The sequence below is a fragment of the Globicephala melas genome, chromosome 16 (genome assembly GCF_963455315.2).
Source record: "Globicephala melas chromosome 16, mGloMel1.2, whole genome shotgun sequence".
NCBI lineage: Eukaryota > Metazoa > Chordata > Mammalia > Artiodactyla > Delphinidae > Globicephala > Globicephala melas.
Window position 1 is genome coordinate 36857522 of NC_083329.1, and position 21346 is coordinate 36878867.

At 40.7% G+C, this 21346-nt stretch overlaps 1 protein-coding gene across 1 annotated transcript; it reads left to right on the forward strand.

Moving 5' to 3' along the window:
* Nucleotides 1-210: 210 nt before the first annotated feature.
* On the forward strand, nucleotides 211-21305 carry ANKRD22 (ankyrin repeat domain 22). The gene is made up of 6 exons (XM_030865007.3): nucleotides 211-452; nucleotides 13691-13882; nucleotides 17082-17189; nucleotides 18615-18692; nucleotides 20115-20213; nucleotides 20484-21305. Exons 1-6 carry the CDS (start codon nucleotides 432-434, stop codon nucleotides 20559-20561), a joined length of 576 nt encoding a protein of 191 aa, XP_030720867.1. The 5' UTR covers nucleotides 211-431; the 3' UTR covers nucleotides 20562-21305.
* Nucleotides 21306-21346: the final 41 nt, after the last annotated feature.

Consider the following 21346-nt stretch of genomic DNA (forward strand, 5'->3'; position numbering starts at 1 on the left):
GCACTGAAAACCAGATTTCAATTAGGAAATGTCCTAAACACAATATCCTGTTTTGAGCCCTGAGTCCTTTCTGCCCGTGTGAGAACTTTTCTTCCCCCCTCGTCTCTGCTTCCTTTTTTTCCACATGTCACCACTGGCAGAGTAGGTATGACTCAGAAACCGGTTCCTCGGGGTTGTAACATTAGATGATGCGCAACTTGGGTGATTCATTACACGGTAAACTAATGCCCTTGTTTCATTGGGTTGGGCTCTCTGGAAGGTGTGTTGCTGTGTAGGTGGCTGGAAGAACACTCACAGGTGTGGAAAGAAAGGACTTGCCACCGACCTGGGCTTCTAGGGACCTTTCTCTTGACTGGGAAGGATTTTGATGTTAATTGAAAATACCTCCAGAAGATTCAAGAAGCTGTGAAATAAGTCTGTGAAGGACCAGCATGGGAATCCTATACTCTGAGGTATGTAACTTCTCTGGAAATAAGATTCCCAAGATGTTAAAAATCGCTCATGCTTTTCAAATGGAATTTCCTATCCCCATTAATGCCTCCTTTTCGTCTGTCTTTCTGTAAGAGCATTAAGTTAAAACAAAGCCCAGTGTGCTAGTTTTTTTGATGTTTTAACATTTTAAGGCAAATTATTTTGCAATCCTAAAACTTTAGCTAGATAGTAGCTTGTAGAGAGCCATATAGTATACATGTCATGATGTCCAGATGTTTGAGGGGGTAATCTGGATCTGTAAAATGAAATTTATGAAAAGAGAGTTAATGGAGTTGTGTTTTCTGATGTCAAACATCTAGAGGACAAGTAAAAATTGTCTTCAACTGGATTTTCTGAAGACTAAAGATAGCCTGGCTCTTTTATGGAAATGTGTGTATAGAGTAATGCCTTTCCGCTTGATATTTGAAAGGAGATTTCACCTCTAGCAATTACTAATAAAGTCTATCCCTGTATAGAAGAAGGATAAAAACAGCATGTAGTTTTCATATTTTGAGTTTTTTCTTTTCACAGCTGATGGATACAGAAATGCTTTTTCCTGTATTGAGAGTAACCTATTAGAATCAAATAGATTGTTAATAACGTTTCAAAGGAGTACAAGAGGGTGATGTTTCAACAAGAGTCCAAGAGGTGTAATGACGTTATTATTCATGATTTGCTCCCTTTCCTCTCTGACACAAATAACCGGTCGGTCAGCATTTCATTGCAGATGCTCAACAGAACCTCTCTGGGTGCTTCTTCTAATACTAAAGGCAGTTTCTCAGTGTTGGCAGTTATGTCTAATGCCAGGGGTGTGTGTGTGTGTGTGTGTGTCTTTCTGTAGTCAACTTTTCTTTGATTAGTTTATATTTCTAGATATGTCTTGCCCAATGACTTTAGGCTAGTAAAGAACTCACATATATGAAAATGTCAACACATGTAATGTTCTAAAATGCTACTCTGGCCTTTTTTTTTTTTTTTTTTTTTTTTGCGGTACGCGGGCCCCTCACTGCTGTGGCCTCTCGCGTTGCAGAGCACAGGCTCCGGACGCGCAGGCTCAGCGGCCATGGCTCACGGGCCCAGCCGCTCCGCGGCATGTGGGATCTTCCCGGACCAGGGCACGAACCCGTGTCCCCTGCATCGGCAAGCGGACTCTCAACCACTGCGCCACCAGGGAAGCCCCTCTGGCCTTTCTTAAGCCCTAGATTGCCTAAGCACCAGGAAGTGGAACTTGTTGAAAATGCAGTTTCAAGGGCCCCTACCCCAGAGAGTCTGTTTCACTCAGTTTGAGGTACGGTTCAGAAACCTGCTTTTTAGGGGAGCCTCCCAAGTGATTCTGATGTAGGTGATCAGTTTACCACCCCTGGGAGAGAAACACTGCTCTCCGCTAGTGCTTTTCAAATTTAAATGTGCATACAGAACACTCAAAGATCTTGTTCAAATGCAGATTATTATTCTATAGGTCTGGGTGGGCATAAGATAATGCATTTCAGCTCTGCAATATGCTGCTGGCCCTGGACCATGCTGTGCGAAGCCAGACTGTAGTGTACAGTCTAGGTCCTGGAAATAATTACTTAAGGAAGTCTTTGCGTGTAATTGTTTGTTGATGGGGTGTGGATTTGGCAAGTGGTTGAGTCAAGGCAAGGCATTGATACTTATAAGTATCAGTGAGAATATTCCTGGAAGTGGAATGAACTTTTCACTTTTCAGATATATTGAGGACAAAGCAAGGTGGAATCTACTATGATATTTGAAAGCAAATACAACAATCACACACACACGCACACACGTATACACACACCCCTAAAAGACCCTAACTTACCTAGAAGCTCATAAGTAATTATTCAAAGCTCATAATTAACATTGAATCAAAGATAGTGTCAACTAAAATAATATATGCACAACCTAAAAATTGAGAGTAGTGTTTTATTCAGCGGACACACTGAGGACTTCAAGCCCGGGAGGCAGCATCTCAAATAACCCTGAGAAAACTGCTCCAAGGAGGCGAGGGTGAACTAGGACAGATAGAAGTTTTGCAGCAAAGGGCAGGTAGTAGGAAGAAAAAGTTACTGTTAAGAAAACTAGATATGTCAAGCTAAGTAATTTAGTGCTTTTCTATGTATGGGAAGATGCAAGAGTCTGGGCTCACTAAAATCACTCCTTTGATATGCACCTCAGCTATATGGGGCCAGGATCCTGTGTTTTCATATCCTGAGCTTCCACAGGGCTCACCTTTGGAGTGGCTGCAGTCTGATGGCTGCTAGATGGCAGGTATTCTGACAGAGAAGGGGCAACACCTTCCCATATTTATGTCCTGCTTTTAGCTAAAGAGGGGGAGGGCAGAGAACATTCTTTGTATCTGCTTCTTCTCAATTGCCTTTAGTTCAAAATAACTGTTACACTAAGAGGTGTAGATTGGGATGCATATTCTGCTACCCTCTGGGGCCTTGCATTGCTAATAGTTATGCTATTATATATATAGCATATATATATATTTATTGAGGTATAATTGACATAACATTATATTAGTTTCAGGTGTACAAAGGAATAATTCAATATTTGTATATACTGCAAAATGATCACCACAATAAGTCCATTAACATCTATCATCACATATAGTTACAATTTTTTTTTTTTTTTTTTTTGGGGTACACGGGCCTCTCACTGTCGTGGCCTCTCCCGTTGTGGAGCATAGGCTCCGGACGCGCAGGCTCAGCAGCCATGGCACATGGGCCCAACCGCTCCGCGACATGTGGGATCCTCCCGGATCAGGACAGGAACCTGTGTCCCCTGCAACGGCAGCGGACTCCCAACCACTGTGCTACCAGGGAGGCCCACAAATTTTTTTTTTTTGATGATAACTTTCAAGATCCACATTCCTAGCTGCTTTCAAACATGCAACACAGTATTATTAACTACAGTCACCATGTTGTACATTACATCCCAATGACTTATTTATTTTATAACTAGAAATTTGCACCTTTTGACCCGCTTCACCCATTTCTCACACCTCTGACCTGCTGCCCTGTCTCAGGCAACCACCAATCTAGTCCTTATATTCATGTGCTTTTGTGTGTGTGTGTGTGTGCTTGTTTGTTTGTCGTTTTTCATTGTTGTTGTTTAGATTCCACATAGAAGTGAGAGCATGTGGTATTTATCTTTTTCTGACTGACTTACTTCACTTAACATAATACCCTTAAGGTCCATCTTTGTTTTTGCAAATGGTAAAATTTTGTTCCTTCTATGGCTGAATAATATTCCATTGTGTATATGTACCACATCTTCTTTATCCATGTGTTCATCGATGGACATTTAGGTTGTTTCTAATATATGTGTAAGAAAGAAGGAGAGAATGAGGGGGTGTCCCAGAGTGGGTCCTAACTTCTGCAGTAGAGGATATGCTTAGAGCTCAGTGAGAGAACTAAGCTTGGATTGATCACCCCCAGCTATGCAGGCCAGACTTTTAAACAGGGCTGATTCATTTAAACCAGGGATCCCCAACTCCTGTTAGGAACCAGACCGCACAGCAGGAGGTGAGCTGCCAGCAGGCAGGCGAGCGAGGGAAGCTTCATCTGTATTTACAGCCGCTCCCCATCGCTCACATTACTGCCTGAGCTCCGCCTCCTGTCAGATCAGCGGCCGCATTAGATTCTCATAGGAGCACGAACCCTACTGTGAACTGCACATGGGAGGGATCTAGGCTGTGCACTCCTTATAAGAATCTAATGCCTGATGATCTGAGGTGAAGCTAGCGCTGGGGAGCAGCTGCAAATACAGATTATCATTAGCAGAGAGGTTTGACTGCACAGAGACCATAATAAATCAATTGCTTTCAGACTCATATCAAAACCCTATCTGTGAGTGGCAAGTGACAATTAAGCTGCATCTTACGGAGCAGACTAGACATAAGCAACACACTTCAGGTGTCACTGTCTCCCATCACCCCAAATGGGACCATCTAGTTGCAGGAAAACAAGTTCAGGGCTCCCACTGACTCTGCATTATGGTGAATTGTATGATTACTTCATTATATATTACAATGTAATAATAATAGAAATAAAGTGCACAATAAATGTAATGTACTTGAATCATCCCGAAAACATCCTCCCCTCCCCCGGTCCACGGAAAAATTGTCTTCCATGAAACGGGTCCCTGGTGCCAAAAAGGTTGGGGACCGCTGATTTAAACCCTTATCACACATACCTGTTCATACTATTTACAATAATAACAAGTATTTAATTAGGCCTTTATTATGTGCCTGGCTGTGTTCTAAACATTTTAAGTGTATTAACTCATTTAATACTCACCCAACCATATAAGAGAGTCACTATGATTATCCTTATTTTACAAGTGAAAAAACTGAGGCAAAGATAGTTTCAGGAACTGGCCTAGAGTTATGCAGCTAAAAAGTACTTACTGGCTAGAGACCTGTGTACATTCAGGGATGAACATGCTAAGTTCTTTCCCTAAAGCTCTCTCAACAGGCATGTCACCCTCCATAAATAAGCCGGTCTTAACCACTCTGCTCTTTTGCCAGCACTCTTCCCCACGAAGTTACACTATTGTCCTTTTCCCTTTGTTAGAAGAATAGGGTAAACTAAATCCAGGTTCCAATGAGGTACATTTTACTCCCAACCTGTAGAGAAGTGTTGCACACTGCAAAGTATTACAAAAATTAGAAAGAAGGAAGTTGTATAAGAACTTAAAGAGCTCAAGAATTTGTGCTTAGGAGATCTATAGAATCTTCTCCAGGCTCTTGTCCTTGTCAACTGGGGAAGCAAGGCCTTAAAAGGAATATCTAGAAAATTATATTACAATCATGTATCCCTTTAAACTTGGGGAAAGTCTAATGTTAAAGTTACCTATGAACAGTGGTACCCACACACACACATACACACACTCTTAATATTAATGTTTTAGGAATATATCTGTTTTTCAGACAGGAAGATGTTACCATAGAAAAAGAGCATATGGTTTAAAGAAGAAGGGGATCATATTGAAATATACAGTGTCCAGAGAAAGCAATTGAGGCTGAGCAGGACTTTTTGGGAGAGCTGGTACCATCGAGGAGGAGAACTCAGGGGGAACAAGAATAGAGATGCAATGAATGGGAAGGCCATTGGACTGGAAACCCAGGAAACCTAGAATTTAGTCCCTATTGTGCCAGAAACTCGGGGCAATTGGTGTAAATCACTTAACCTCTTCTGGTCACAGTTTTGATATATAAAACAGGATAGTTGGGTGAGATCCGGTTCAGCATGAAACATTGTGTCCTTCCATGATAAGGGAAAAGGAAAGGCAAAAGCAATTGAAAAAAATGCCCCCCTCACAATCTCTATCTACTTAGTTTGTGTATTGAATCCTTTCAAGATTTTGACATTGTATATTTATTTTAAAAAATTATTTTATTTAATTTATTTTTGGCTGTGTTGGGTCTTTGTTGCTGTGCACAGGCTTTCTCTAGTTGCGGCGAGCGGGGGCCACTCTGCACTTTGGTGTGCAGGCTTCTCATTGCAGTGGCCTCTCCTGTTGCGGAGCATGGGCTCTAGGTGTGCAGGCTTCAGTAGTTGTGGCCCGCAGGCTCAGTAGTTGTGGCTCGTGGGCTTAGTTGCTCTGCAGCATGTGGGATCTTCCCAGACCAGGGCTCGAACCCGTGTCCCCTGCATTGGCAGGCGGATTCTTAACCACTGCACCACCAGGGAAGCCCTGGCATTGTATATTTAAAAAAGAGCACCAAATAGCTTCTATCCCAATTGATTTCTTGATTCTTTCCTTGTATATTTTAAGTATTTTACAAGTGATAATGTGGTACTAAATCACATTTTAAAAAGGAAATGATAACTTCAGTGTATGAACAGAAACCATCACTAAACATTTGTAAATATTTATTCATTCACTCAGTCATCCATTTATTTAATCAACAATATTTATTGATCACATACTATATTCCAGGCACATGTTAGCTCCTGGTACATAGTGATAAATGAATAAGAGTAGATCTTGACCTCTTGGAGCTACCAATGTAAAATGAATATACAAATTTAAAAAAATAATTGTAAGTAGTGAAAGAGAAATCAAGGAAGCAACAGGATAAAGAGAGAGTATATAAGAGGGGTGTGTATATGTAATTAGATTTGGCCTGAAAGGCCCCAGTGAGGCAATGACATTCGAGCTGAACTCTGAGGAATACGAATCTAGTCTTGGGAATCTTGGGGAGCGTGTTCCGGACAAGGGGTGTATGTATGGAGAATCTGAAGCATGGGAAGTTGGGCCAGTTGGAATAACTGAGTGGTATATGAAAGATATGGGTGAGAGCAGTTCATCTAGGTACAGGCAATAAGAAGTTTTATTGTCTATCCCAAATTTAGAGACTAATATTACTGACTAAAGGTAGATTTGCTTTTTGTCATCACGGTGCTCCAGTAATTCTAAATAATGTCAGTTTAACATGGTCATCCTCACCCTTGGGCAGCCATTGTTTGGCAGAAAGTCCTGGAGCCCAGGAGGCAGTGAGAGTGACACTACTGCTTCCTCAAAGCCCTGCATTTACGTCTTTGGTGGTCTGAGGTAGTAGGGAGATATCAGGGCCTCCGATTTGCTAGATCAAGCAGCTAGAAGCCACCCTTCCTCCGCCCTTTCTCCTCATGATTGGAGGTAAAGACTTTCTTGCCCTGCCCTGGCCTCAGAGCTTCTCAGGTCTCAAGTGTGGTAACGAAGCTTCTTTAACTTCCTGGCCGTGAAGACATCATGTTCTCAGAAAGACCTTGTTGGAGAAGGAATAGAAAATAGGTAAATGTGTGTCCTTCCTTGATTTCCCCTTCACTGTTACTATCCTCATAATCCAACAACTGCTGGGACTGTCCTTTATGTCACATAAAGGCTAAGTGGACCTAAGACAAAAAAAAAAAAAAATTCCTGTGCCTTTTTTATTTATCTGAAAGAAAGAATTTACTAAGAAATTTAAATCACATTATGTGAAGAAATGAGTCATCAGAAGGAAAGCCTTGAGATTTATTGTACGAATAAAATAAAGCCTTCATTATCATTCCCTAAGATTTCCTAAGTTGAAGAGGAAGAAAACATCTTCTTGCCTTTTCTGGGAAGATATTTCATTAGTGTACACGTTTATCTTGTACACTATCTGAACCGTGTTGCATCAAAAACCACAGATTCTCTTCAGAAATTGTGAGGGGACATTTTATTGTCTTTTTAATTAATTTATTTATTTATTTTTGCGGTACGCGGGTCTCTCACTGTTGTGGCCTCTCCCATTGCGGAGCACAGGCTCCGGACGCGCAGGCTCAGCGGCCATGGCTCACGGGCCCAGCTGCTCTGCGGCATGTGGGATCTTCCCGGACCGGGGCACGAACCCGTGTCCCCTGCACCAGCAGGCGGACTCTCAACCACTGCGCCACCAGGGAAGCCCAGGGAACATTTTAAATGGGGGGGAGCTTCCGCATGGAGATGGTTAATAAGCAACTTATCAAGGCAGAGTTCCAAAGTCTCTTTCTTTAGACTGACAATTAGGGAGCATCCACTATACTTCAGGGGAAGCAATACTGAAAGTGGGGATGGTGGGGAAACTTTGCTTTTCAAGACCTCTATTACAGTGCAAGCAGCTCAGATTCCTCCATGGTACTAAAATAATGTGAAATATTTTTCCAGCTGTGATATCTATTTTACTTGGAGCAGTGTAAAACACGGTTATGTTAAATAACCCATACAGAATAGTTTAGTTAATCATCAACAAACTAAACGTGTCTTGTGCTCCCCAGAGGCACTTAAATTTTAGGGCCTGGAAAAGGGAGATACAAAGTGGGACTGGGGTGGGCCTCTAGCACCCAGTTATCAGCTATTTTGAAAGCCAGGCACGTACCTTTCCTCTTCTTCTGGCTGGTCTATGAATTAAATGGGCAGGAGAAAGATTAATAGGAGAAAATCAAACAAAATTTTAATAACATGTATACTTGGGAGAGACCCAGGAAAACTGAATAACTCACCAAAATGGCTGAAACCCTCACGTTAAATACCATCTTCAGCTAAAGACGGAGAGGGTGTTGGGGGTAGTGATTTGGGACTTTGAAGGGGAGGAATATAATTCACAAAAGATGAAAAAGCAAATGTTTGGTAACTAAATGTTTGCTGGGCCTGCAGAGACAATGCGACACAGAGTGGACTCTGATCTTTAGGCCCTGCTGGGTTTCCCCCATACTCTTTGCAGAGATCTCTGCTGAAAGCTCTATTCCAGAACAGGGGTCCCTCACCCCCACTTTTTTTTTAATTGAAGTAGAGTTGATTTACAATGTTGTGCCAGTCTCTGCTGTACAGCAAAGTGAATCAGTTTTGCACATGTATACATTCTTATTTTTAATATTCTTTTCCATTATGGTTTATTCCAGGAGATTGGATATAGTTCCCTGTGCTCTACAGTAGGACCTTGTTGTTTATTCATTCTAAATGTGATAGTTTGCATCTACAAACCCCAAATTCCCAGTCCATCCCTCTCCTCCCCCCCGCCCCTTGGCAACCACAGTCTGATCTCAACCAACAGTCTGTGAGTCTGTTTCTGTTTTGTAGACAGGTTCATTTGTGCCATATTTTAGATTCCACATATAAGTGATATCATATGGTATTTGTCTTCCTCTTTCTGACTTACTTCACTTAGTATGATAATCTCTAGTTGCATCCATGTTGCTACAAATGGCATTATTTTGTTCTTTTTTAATGGTTGAGTAGTATTCTATTGTATATATGTATCATGTCTTCTTTATCCATTCATCTGTCGATGGACATTTAGGTTGTTTCCACGTTTTGGCTATTGTGAACAGTGCCGCTATGAACATAGGGGTGTATGTATCTTTTTGAATTATAGTTTTGTCCAGGTATATGCCCAGGAGTGGGATTGCTGGGTCATATGGTAGTTCTATTTTTAGTTTTCTGAGGAACCTCCGTACTGTTCTTCATAGTGGCTGCACCAACTTACATTCCCACCAACAGTGTAGGAGGGTTCCCTTTTCTCCACACCCTCTCCAGCATTTGCTATTTGTAGACTTTTCAAAAAAACAATTATTTATTTATTTGGCTGAGCCGGGCCTTAGTTGCAGCACACAGGATCTTCGTTGCTGCATGCAGGATCTTTTAGTTGCGGCATGTGAGATCTTTAGTTGCGGCATGCGAACTCTTAGTTTCGGCATGCAGGATGTAGTTCTCTGACCAGGGATCGAACCCAGGGCCCCTGCATTGGGAGCTCAGAGTCTTAGCCACTGGACCACAGGGGAAGTCCCTATTTGTAGACTATTTAATGATGGCCATTCTGACCGATGTGAGGTGGTACCTCATTGTAGTTTTGATTTGCATTTCTCTGATAATTAGTGATTTTTAAAAATTAATTTTTATTCAAGTATAGTTGATCTACAATGTTGTGTTAGTTTCTGCTGTACAGCAAAGTGAATCAGTTATACATATACGTATATCCACTCATTTTTAGATTCTATTCCCATATAGGTCATCACAGAGTATTGAGTAGAGTTCCCTGTGCTATACAGTAGGTTCTTATTAGTTACTTATTTTATATATAGTAGTGTGTATGTGTCAATCCCAATCTCCCAATTTATCCCTTCCCCAGTAATTAGTGATGTTGAGCATCTTTTCATGTGTCCACTGGCCATCTGTATGTCTTCTTTGGAGAAATGTATATTAAGGTCTTCTGCCCATTTTTCAATTGGGTTGTTTGTATTTTTGCTGTTGAGTCGTATGAGCTGTTTGTATATTTTGGAGATTAAGCCCTTGTCGGTTGCATCATTTGCAAATATTTTCTCCCATTCTGTAGGCTCTCTCTTTTTTTTATATAATGGTTTCCTCTGCTGTGCAAGAGCTTGTAAATTTGATTAGGTCTCATTTGTTTATTTTTGTTTTTATTTCTATTGCCTTGGGAGACTGACCTAAGAAAACATTGGTAGGATTTACGTCAGAGAATCTTTTATCTAAATTCTTTAGGCAGCTGAGGGAGAGGTAAAAAGACTTTCTGAGTCTTCAGTTTCTTAAAAATAATCAGCCTAAATTAATCCTCATGCCAAAGAGGCACATTTTGGGGTGGCAAATTTTGCTCCCCTACATCATTAACCCATTCATGTATTTAAACATAATTGTTGTTTATTGAATATCTATGTCTATCTATTTATTGATGATAAATACATGTTAGCATAAGGCATGAAGATCAAACCTCAGACTTTCTGGCAAAAAATTCAGCTAATGTAAAGTTCTCTCTATCCTGAATATTTATCTTTCCTCCCTTGCTTTGGCTTTAGAATCAAACTGTCATTGTTTAGTAAGGTTAATTCTTCCGACTTTTGTTCACTATCCTATCATCTCTTCATTCTCTTTCGGTAATTATTTATTTGATAACCACCTCTGCCCATCTTCACTGGCTGCTATGTTTTTTAAAAATAACTGTAAGAGTAGCTTACATTAATTGAGGGTTTATTATGAGTCAGACCTGAGTTATGTGCTTCATCTATACAGTCACGCTTAATCCTTTCTGTAACCTGATAAAGAAGATGTGATTATTAAATGGAGAAAGAAACTGAGCACCAAATGATTAAGTAAGTTGTCCAAATAACATAACTGTTTCGTGGCAGAGTTGAGATTGGAACCAGAAAGTTTGTGTCCAGTGCCTGTATTTATAACCACTTGAAGCCACCACTTTGCCTATAAACGTGCAGAACTTTGGCTGGACGTTGCTACACCCCTCTGGGTACTCACTAGCTCCCGCTTAGCTTTCACTACCAAACTTACCACGAATTCCTCTCTGATCACACTCCAATTCTTCATAGACCGCGAACCCAGGCCCCTGTATTCTGCCTTTTGTCTGACACTGTATGAAATTCATCTCTGAATGGTCATTAGTGATCAAATCCAGCAATCTTACCTTGCACTTGATTCTCTTAACTCTATCTTCCTTCTGGAAACTTTTAAACTTTTTTTTTTAGCAGGTACTGCTAAGCACAGAAACTGTGTGTCTAGGAAATAGGCAGCCTAAGAAAGATGGAAAAATAAGGTCAGGTTAATATTGGAAGTAATATTGCTCAAGTGGGATTGAGAAACACTCCAAGACCCCGTGCGACTCTTGCAGGAAAACTCTCCACTTTTCCTCTCCTCTTATGCTTAACTCTCAGGGAAGATTTTGAGGCGCCCGAGCAGAGCAAGCTTTGTGAGGTGTCCTGTGTGCATGTGGGCCCAGCGTTGCCAAATCTTTCAATTTTTAAAGAGAACCTGGAAAGCCAGATCACTACATGAAAAACTCCAGCTTTTGAAATACTGTAAGTTAAAATGCTAGGAAAAGAAGAATTAACAATTTGTATGTGATGTCTAAGTGAGCCAGGAAGGCATTTTACTTTTTAGCAGAAAAATTAACTCTATAGCTGCCTGTTTTCAAGTTCTGCGTAGAAGACCATCAGTTCCCAAGTGCTAGCCCGTGAGTAGTAGTCATCAGTGGCAAATTTTCATTGGTGTATGTGAAATTTTTAAAAAAATGAAGTAGATTTTTCCATAGAGCTAATTCTAACAGACTTTTTCCCGTCCCCTCGGATTATAGACTTATGTTGTCAGTGCTTTTATGACCCTGAGCTGCCCCCTAGTGGAGACAGCGTTTATAACAGCATAGAACCTTTTCAGCTGCTTTTACCTCATGCAACAAAACACTATGTGATGTCTAGTAATTTAATTTAATTTTCTAACTTTAAAAAAAAACTTTGCCTCCTTTGCATCTGGACCATGTCTTTTTCTGATTTCTCCTGCAACAGCTCTGACCATCACTTCTTTACCTCTTGGCAGATATCGCTAATTAATTTAATTAATACTTAATAAGCAATTATAAGAACCTCCATAAACTGAGCATCATTCATGTGCCACGTATTCTAAGTGCTTTTGTATACTGTCTAATTAAAATCAATCTGAAACTATTTAATGTGTGCCTACCATGTGCCCAGCACTGTGTTATATATATGTTGGGGCTATGGCAGTGAATGGAGTGAAGTAGCCTCTATTCATGTGGAATTTATAGCCTGAACTTCAGTGCTTTCTCTCACTCACTGTGGCCTCAACCCCTCCTCGTTCACAGTAGCTTTCAACACACAATTATAAATAATTAAGAAAAGAGGTATAGTTTTGTCAGTTGCTGTGAAGGAATGCTGGACTCAGGAAAGACAGATAAAATGAAAATAAGTTTTGACATGAAGGATGAGCTAGCAGTTAGCCAGGTGAAGAGAGAAGTGAAAAAGTGGCTGTTTTTTTGGTTTTTTGTTTGTTTTGTAGAGTAAGGGCAGAGGCCCCAGTAGAAGAAACTAAACATGAGATATTGGAAAAAAGAGAGAAATCCAGGGCTTCCCTGGTGTTGCAGTGGTTGAGAGTCCGCCTGCCGATGCAGGGAACACGGGTTCGTGCCCCGGTCCGGGAAGATCCCACATGCCGCGGAGCGGCTGGGCCCGTGAACCATGGCCGCTGAGCCTGCGCGTCCGGAGCCTGTGCTCCGCAACGTGAGAGGCCACAACAGTGAGAGGCCCGCATACCGCAAAAAAAAAAAAAAAAAAAAAAAAGAGAGAGAGAAAAGTCCAGAGGGAGAGAAGAGAGGGAAAGTAGGCAAGATGATGTCTGCTCAGATCTTTCTGTTAAACTCCCATCGTGCTTTGCAAAATTCCTTATAATGCTTTCTAAAATAAAAAGCATCTAGTTGCAGCTAACTGCATAATTCGTTATTTGTATATTATTTGTCTAAAATAGCTCTTTCCCACTGTGCAGATTTCCTTGAGTACAGGGGGCCATGCGTCTTTGTCCCATTACTTAGTGTCCCATTACTAAACTCCTCTGATATGCAGATTTTGTCTTGAGTAGAAACCTGCTTTTCTAACAGGCATCATTTATCCATGAACTCAACACACACTTTCCTTACTGAGTTGGCAATATTGCATCCATCTTTTCACTAATTCATCCATTCAATGAACATTCTTGTGTGCCGAGCAATTTAGGGAATAGTAAGGGATCCCTGGTGGCCCTACCCTTGTTCTAGACTTATGGCTAGACATAACTGAGACCCCAAATCTCTTCAACAAAGCAGTAGATTACAATTTGGAAACACGGGATTTAAAGGTGTCGGGTGATTTTTTTTTCTTGGTGTGGTTTAATTATTCCTATATTTCAAAACCTGCTTTTGTTTTCCTCTCCTCAGCCCATCTGCCAGGCGGCCTATCACAATGACTTGGGTCAAGTGTGGCAGTGGGTGAAGGAAGACGGCAACTGTATCAACGTTCAAGATGGCTTTAATGGAGACACCCCCCTGATCTGCGCTTGCAGGCGAGGGCACCTGAGAATCGTTTCCTTCCTCCTCAGAAGAAACGCTGATGTGAACCTCAAAAACCGGGTGAGGCCATGACCATGGTAGTTCCTTTCTCCTCGCACCAATGGAGGCAGTGGATGTCATTTGCTTACTGTTTGTAGCTCCTAACACCAACAGTTTTGGGGGGCCTTACTTTAGAAAGACTGACACACACTGAGGCCATATTACCAGGCTAAAAAGCAAAATAAAACATAGGTCAATGAACAGACATATTTTGTGGGTTTCATGTCTGATTATGTCCTTGTATTTCTAAAAAAAAAAAAAAAATGGTTCACTCATTTGTCTGGATAGAGCGTCTTCCTTTCTTTTCCTCCTCCCCCCCGCCCATGCTTTTCTTTGCCCTTCCTCTCTCCCTACTCCTCTTCCTCACTATTACAGAAGTAAAAGGAAAGATTTCCTGGAGAACAAGTATTGACCTGGTGGTGCTATTTCATTAGTTAGATTTTTACCTACTCTGTCAATGTTCTGATCTCCAGAAGGTCCTATAATTTGCTTGTGGAATAAAAGAATTTCAGTGAGAAATTTGCCAAGAACAAATATGCACACGAACCAGAGGCTACTTGAAACCAGCCAGAAAGGCATGAAGAATATACTTACATATGTATTATTAGCTGACTTGGAGTCTTCAGAACTAAGGAAGAGCAGGACGTGCCGTGAACATCCTTTCAGAACCCCTTGGGAACATCCAGTGTCTGCATCATAGTAAAGGCAACATTTCAAGTACGCTAAGTAAATATAAAAAGTCACTCTTTGTAATAATTATGAACGCCCTGTACCCACTCAAGTACATTCAATGAGGGAAAATAGCCTGTAGGGCCCCACTTCTCCCTTCCAAGTCAGTTTAAAGTCTAGCTCATTGGGAGTAATAATATATTATCAGAAAATGGATCACTACTGGACTTGCTTTTAATTTTTTTATTTTTAAAATTTTATTTATTTATTTATTGGCTGCATTGGGTCTTCATTGCTGTCCGTGGGCTTTCTCTAGTTGCCACCAGAAGGGGCTATTCTTCGTTGTGGTGCACAGGCTTCTCATTGCGGTGGCTTCTTTTGTTGCAGAGCGTGGGCTCTAGGCCCGCAGGCTTCACTAGTTGTGGTACGTGGGCTCAGTAGTTGTGGCTCATGGGCTCTAGAGTGCAGGCTCAGTAGTTGTGGCACGTGGGCTTAGTTGCTCCGTGGCATGTGGGATCTTCCTGGACCAGGGCTCAAACCCGTGTCCCCTGCACTGGCAGGCGGATTCTTAACCACTGTGCCACCAGGGAATTCCACTACTGGATTTTCTTGTTTGTGCTTCCTATTTTTTGTGGGTTGGGTTTAAAAGCAAGTCATGGCTGTGTTAATCTAACAGATAGGCTGCTTAGTGGAGTGTGACATGATTGCCCCAGCACCCAGCTGAAGAACCAGGTGTCTGGCCTTGTGGTGAGATGGGGTGGCCAAGACAGATGTCTCTGGGTTTGTGCCCTCTCAGGAGACTTGCTGGTTAGGAAGCTGAGGGAGGGGGATGTTTGTCAACACAGGGACAGGGCTGAGGCGGCATGCTTATCTCTGTTTTGCAGAGAACCTGAGCCAGGCTGCTTATGGAAATCCTGGGAAGGACTTCAGTGGATACCTTAGCAGAGATTTTATGAGAAGTGTTTCGTTTGCAACTGTCCATTTAAAAGATATTTTCAGTGGTTTTTAAAGGTTTAATCTTTTCCATTTTCCCCAATACTAATCCTTGTACATTAATAATCTGAATTGGTGCTTTCCTGTTTCTTAAGTCTATATTTGAGTTCTCTTCAGAAGTACTAAACAGAAGCCTTAAAAGCAAGCAAACAAAAAGCTCTGGTGTTGGTACAGATGTACATACATGCCTAACAGAGTGACGGATTGTGTGGAAAGCAAATTAAACTAAAACATAGAGATATCTTTTTGTTGTGTTGTTTTGGTGTGCCAGATTGACCAGGATTAAGACAGAAAATCTAATGCTATCAGGAAGGAAGTTTAAATCATTATCATTTTACCAGAACACAATTTAGCAGTACAGTGTGAGGGGCATCAATACCTTCCTTGTATGCCAGGAATTCTATCTTTTGAAACTTATGCTAAGGACACATTTAGAAATGTTGACAAAACTTTATACATGAGGATTCAAGCAATGTTATTTGTGAAAATGAAAAGTTAAAATTACTTGAAATGTTCAACAGGTAGGGTTTGGCTAAATAAATTCGAACAGCTCCATAGAAGAGTAAACAGTGCAGCCATAACAGTTACATGTTTAAAAATATTAAATGGCATAGGAAAATGCACATATTCTACATGTTAATTGAAAAAAATAGCAGGTGTACTTTTGCATGTGCAGTATGATCCTACACTGAAAAATTCCACATATATGCATTTTAAAGACTGGAAGAAGATACAGCAAACTATCAACAGTTAACTCTGGGCTGTTGGATAATGGGTGATTTTAAATTCTATCCTTATACTCTTGTCTAGTTTGCAAAATTTTTACAGAGAACACAGATACCATTAGAAAAACAAAAATATTCTTATTTAAGAAGAGTAGAAATGAACTTCTCTTTTCTTCCTGACTTTCCTCTCTTCTCATTGATTTGGTTGGAATTCCAGTCACCATAGCTTGTTTTGCATTACACTTATTTGTGCGTGTTTCGGTCTACCTTTGCTTTGATTATGAGGCCCTGAGGTTTTATAACCCCCGCAATTCCTAGAAGCTTAAATCTGTCACCTGATAATTATTCATGTATTTGAAGAATTAAACTGAGTTATTTCCATTCGTCCGGCACTGCTTGTGTTCATGTAGGAACATGGAAAAATTGCCATGTGGTTAAAATTTTCCTATAAACAAACCACAAAATGAATAATTGGGTACCATAGATGATTAAGGAGTAACTATAGGTTTTCATACTAAATTGTCCTATGTTTATAGCTCCATGTATTTTTTTCCCCAAACCAAAATGAATGTGAGAATCTGTCTTTTGATGATTCGTAAAAGTTACATTTCACTTGTCTTTCTATGGCCCAACTTTTCCTTTAGACTGTACTGTGTTCAGTATTCTGGTCAATGGAATTCTGGGTTTATTAATTAGATTTATTCCACAGAAAGAGATGCCATGGATACCACAAAAATAAAAAGTGTGGACTAAATTTTTTGATAGGGTAATCTAAAAATATGCAATTTAAAACAATATTTTATTAATAAATAGTCCTTTTCTTAATTTTTTAGAAACAGAGAACCTGCTTGCATTATGCTGTGAAGAAAAGATTTACCTTCTTTGATTATCTACTCATTATCCTCTTAATGCCTGTCCTGCTTATTGGCTATTTCCTCATGGTGAGTACAACACTCGTGAGAGCAAAAGATAAATGAGTACAAATGAGTAAGAGATCGACAGCATGAGTCATTAAATTTTGCCAAGTTGGTGAGATGTAAATAAAAAGTAACAAAGTAAGCTCTTCGTTTGTATTCTACAAATGGCATCTCTAACATACATGCAATGCTATGACTGAAGTAAAGCAAGAAGAAAGGTAGCCCGGTAAATCAGTCAATGGTAAAATCATCTGTGCAATGTTTATTAGGAAAAATAAATTAAATTTGTTTAAGAATCTTCTGAAGGAAAAGCAAAAATCCTGAATATTAAAAAGAATCCTCTCCCTACTATTTCTTTTCTTTCTTTAAAATTTATTTATTTATCTATTTATTTATCTATCTATCTATCTATTTATTTATTTATATGGCTGCATTGGTCTTCGCTGCTGCACGCAGGCTTTCTCTAGTTGCGCTGAGTGGGGTCTTCTCTTCACTGAGGTGCGTGGGCTTCTCACTGCAGTGGCTTCTCTTGTTGCGGAGCATGGGCTCTAGGCGCTCGGGCTTCAGTAGTTGTGGCTTGCGGGCTCTAGAGCGCAGGCTCAGTAGCTCACGGGCTTAGTTGTTCCGCGGCATGTGGGATCTTCCTGGATCAGGGCTCCAACCCGTGTCCCCTGCACTGGCAGGCGGATTCTTAACCACTGTGCCACTTATTCTTCTATTGTGAAGAGTAAGTCATTAATCCAATAGTGACAGAACACATGTGAAGTTCCTATGAGGTAGTTGGTAGAGAGAGGTGGTCAGTGTTAGGAGAGCCCAGAGGAGAGGGATGTCGCCTGGACAGGTAGGTTAGGGACAGCCTCCTGGAGGGAGAGGGGCCTGGGCTGAGATATTAAAGATGAACTTACCAGGCAAAGAGGAGAGAGGAGGCTTCTAGGCAGAAGAAACATTCAGGGCAGCTCTTCTATGGCACGGGGGAGCCTGGTGGGAATGAAAGACTAACCGAGGCCAAGGTGAGCCGGGGCTGTGGATGAGATGCCTGGGGCCATAAGCAGAGGGAAAAATATATGGCACCTTGTCACAGGCTGAAGACTTTGCTTTAGCCCCTAGAGCAATGGGATGATAGAAGGGTTTTGACCAAGGAAGGGAAAGACCGGCCACTGGACTCCATCCTCAGTAGGATTTGGCAGGAGTGGGGTAGGGCCCCAGATTTTGCATTTTTAGGTCCCAAGGTGCTGATACTGTTACTCCAGGGCCACACTCTGACAACCATGGCTTTACCTAATTAATATTAAAGAGCAGTGAGGAGGTGGGGGAGAGTTTAAGAAAGATGCATAGACGCGTAGGGGTGTTGGGATTAAAATGAAGCCTATTGATTGGAGTAGTACGGGGCGTAAGAGGGAGACAATGTTTGTAAATGAACCTCTCTTGTTTTTGTGCTTGTTGTCATAGGTATCAAAGACAAAGCAGAATGAGTCTCTTGTACGAATGCTACTTAACGCTGGTGCCGAAGTTAATGCTACAGATTGTGTAAGTTTATATTTTTAGTCACTTTGAAATAACATTGCAAATGGTATTTGTGGGTAGTGTACTTGTCAACTATAAAGATGCTCGCTTTATTTTCCGAAACACTTGTACATTTAGTTTCTGCTTCCTTCCCCTCCTTCCTTCTTTCCTTTTTACTGCGTCAGGCAACCTTGATATTGTTTATATTCTGTCACTGAACTCATGGGAATAACATTTTTATTGAATATAGAACATTTTTAAAAGAACTGCCCCGCCACTGGTGGGGAGTTAAGAAAAATGCAGGCTCTGATTACAAAATTCCAGCGTCAGTAGTTAAGCTGGAGTCAGAATGCCTATGTGTAAACCTAGGCTTGCCACTTTTTACCTATGTGAGTTTTGGCAAGTTTTAAGCATACTGGACTCTCGGTTTCCTCATCTGTAAAATGGGAACATCACTAGTCCTTACTTATAGGGATCATACGGTATTTGTTTTTCTCTTTCTGACTTGCTTCACTCTGTATGACAGACTCTAGGTCCATCCACCTCACTACAAATAACTCAATTTCGTTTCTTTTTATGGCTGAGTAATATTCTGCTGTATATACGTGCCACATCTTCTTTATCCATTCATCTGTCGATGGACACTTAGGTTGCTTCCATGTCCTGGGTATTGTAAATAGAGCTGTAATGAACATTTTGGTACATGACTCTTTTTGAATTATGGTTTCCTCAGGGTATATGCCCAGTAGTGGGATTACTGGGTCATATGGTAATTCTATTTTTAGTTTTTTAAGACACCTCCATACTGTTCTCCATAGTGGCTGAATCAATTTACATTCCCACCAACAGTGCAAGAGGGCTCCCTTTTCTCCACACCCTCTCCAGCATTTATTGTTTGTAGATTTTTTAATGATGGCCATTCTGACCGGTGTGAGATGATGTCTCACTGTAGTTTTGATTTGCATTTCTCTAATGATTAATGATGTTGAGCATTCTTTCATGTGTTTGTTGGCAATCTTATAGGGATCATTATGTGAAGCATTGGGCAGAGTGCCTGGCACATAGTAAGTGCTCAATGAATCCTAACAGCTGCTGCTGCAGCCAAGATCCCAACCCACTGGTGAGAAGGGCCCCATCTGCAAACTAAGGAAAGATAAGGACAAAGGTCAAAGAGAAATCCAAATGACAGTAAGAACAGCGGTAACAGGAGTACCATTGGCTAACTTCTCCCTGTTTATAAGGTTTTGTCTTCACCTTTGGCCCCAAACCTTTGCACTCATTTTCTTCCCTCAAAAGTTTACTTGCATGAAATAGTTCCACAAAAATGGTTTTCAGACTGTTTGTTTGGCTTAGCTGTACATTACAAAATATGAAAAGTGCTTGCTAAAGAAGCCATATGCTGCAGTGTGTAAGGATTCCGACTGATGTCGATCCTCTGTGTTTCAGTATGGCTGCACTGCGCTACATTATGCCTGCGAAATGAAAAACCAGACTCTCATTCCTCTGCTCCTTGCAGCCCGTGCAGACCCCATGATAAAGAACAAGGTAAGGATCTTTGGACCTTGGTCTGAGGTTCTTCTATCATCATAACCTTCTAACTCTGGCTTTGTGTTGACATAAATTAATTGCCTCTGAAGTTGTTAAGAGCAAATCAATTGTCCTCATTAAGGAATCAAGTTATCCTATTAATGCTAGAACCGAATGACAGTCAACATTGTCTGTCATTCGGTTCTAGCATTAATAGGATGACATTGTCATTGCATTGACATTTGACTTTCTTGGAGATAAATAGCTATGATTTCTTTTTCTCCTCAGCATGGTGAGAGTTCCCTGGATATTGCACAGAGATTAAAATTTTCCCAGATTGAATTACTGCTAAGGAAAGCGTCATAATCATTATGACCTCATATGAAGAAGTACAAAAAGGACTGGATTCTATTTCCATCTTGGACTGTTGGTCTGTGGACCACTCAATCTGGAGGTCACCATGGTATGAGGATAACTATGGTTGCCATGGGTAATGTTTTGGAAGAGCTTTGTATTTCTAATGTTTTTTTTTGCTCAGTGGAGTTCACTGTGGTCAAAATCCTTCTAGAGGAAACACTAGAGCTGTCGGATTCTCCACTCCTGTCAAAAAAGGGTGATGTTTCAAACTCAGTCTCTCCTAAAGGAGAGTATCAGCGTTATCCATGTTATCTGTTTTCAGTTGTGTTGCTCTTATAAAGAGGCTGTCCCATCCATATCCTGTCCCAGGAGAAAAACTGTTCTTCTGAGGCTCCTTTGAGGAAGAATCAAAGCATGCACATTTGTATAGAATGGTGTGCGTATGTGTGCCGGTTTAGAGATCCGTATATAAATATTCCAGCTTCAACAAAATCGTCTATCAGTTGTCACCACAGATATTGGCAAACGCTACAAGTCAGAGCCTTGTTTTCCTTTCCAAGGAGCCAGTGTACCAGCATACCTCTAGATGTTTTGCTATCAATTTACAAATAAGAGCCGTCTTGATTTTGAAAAACATTATGTAACTATCAAGTTGTTTATTGAAAAATTGCTTTATGATTCTCTTGTGAATGCAAAGCAGTTACTAATCTTGTTAGTACTGTTTATTTTTTATTCATAAAATTAAAACTATTACTGTAAATTATTTGTATAAAGTAATTCTTTACAAGAAATAG

What these genes read in the sequence shown, in the direction of transcription:
- ANKRD22 (XM_030865007.3), top strand. Translation starts at nt 432, where the DNA reads ATGGGAATCCTATACTCTGAG. An exon ending in TGGGAATCCTATACTCTGAG is followed by an intron (nt 453 to 13,690) that starts GTATGTAACTTC and finishes TCCTCTCCTCAG; the next exon opens with CCCATCTGCCAGGCGGCCTA. An exon ending in ACCCCATGATAAAGAACAAG is followed by an intron (nt 20,214 to 20,483) that starts GTAAGGATCTTT and finishes TTTTCTCCTCAG; the next exon opens with CATGGTGAGAGTTCCCTGGA.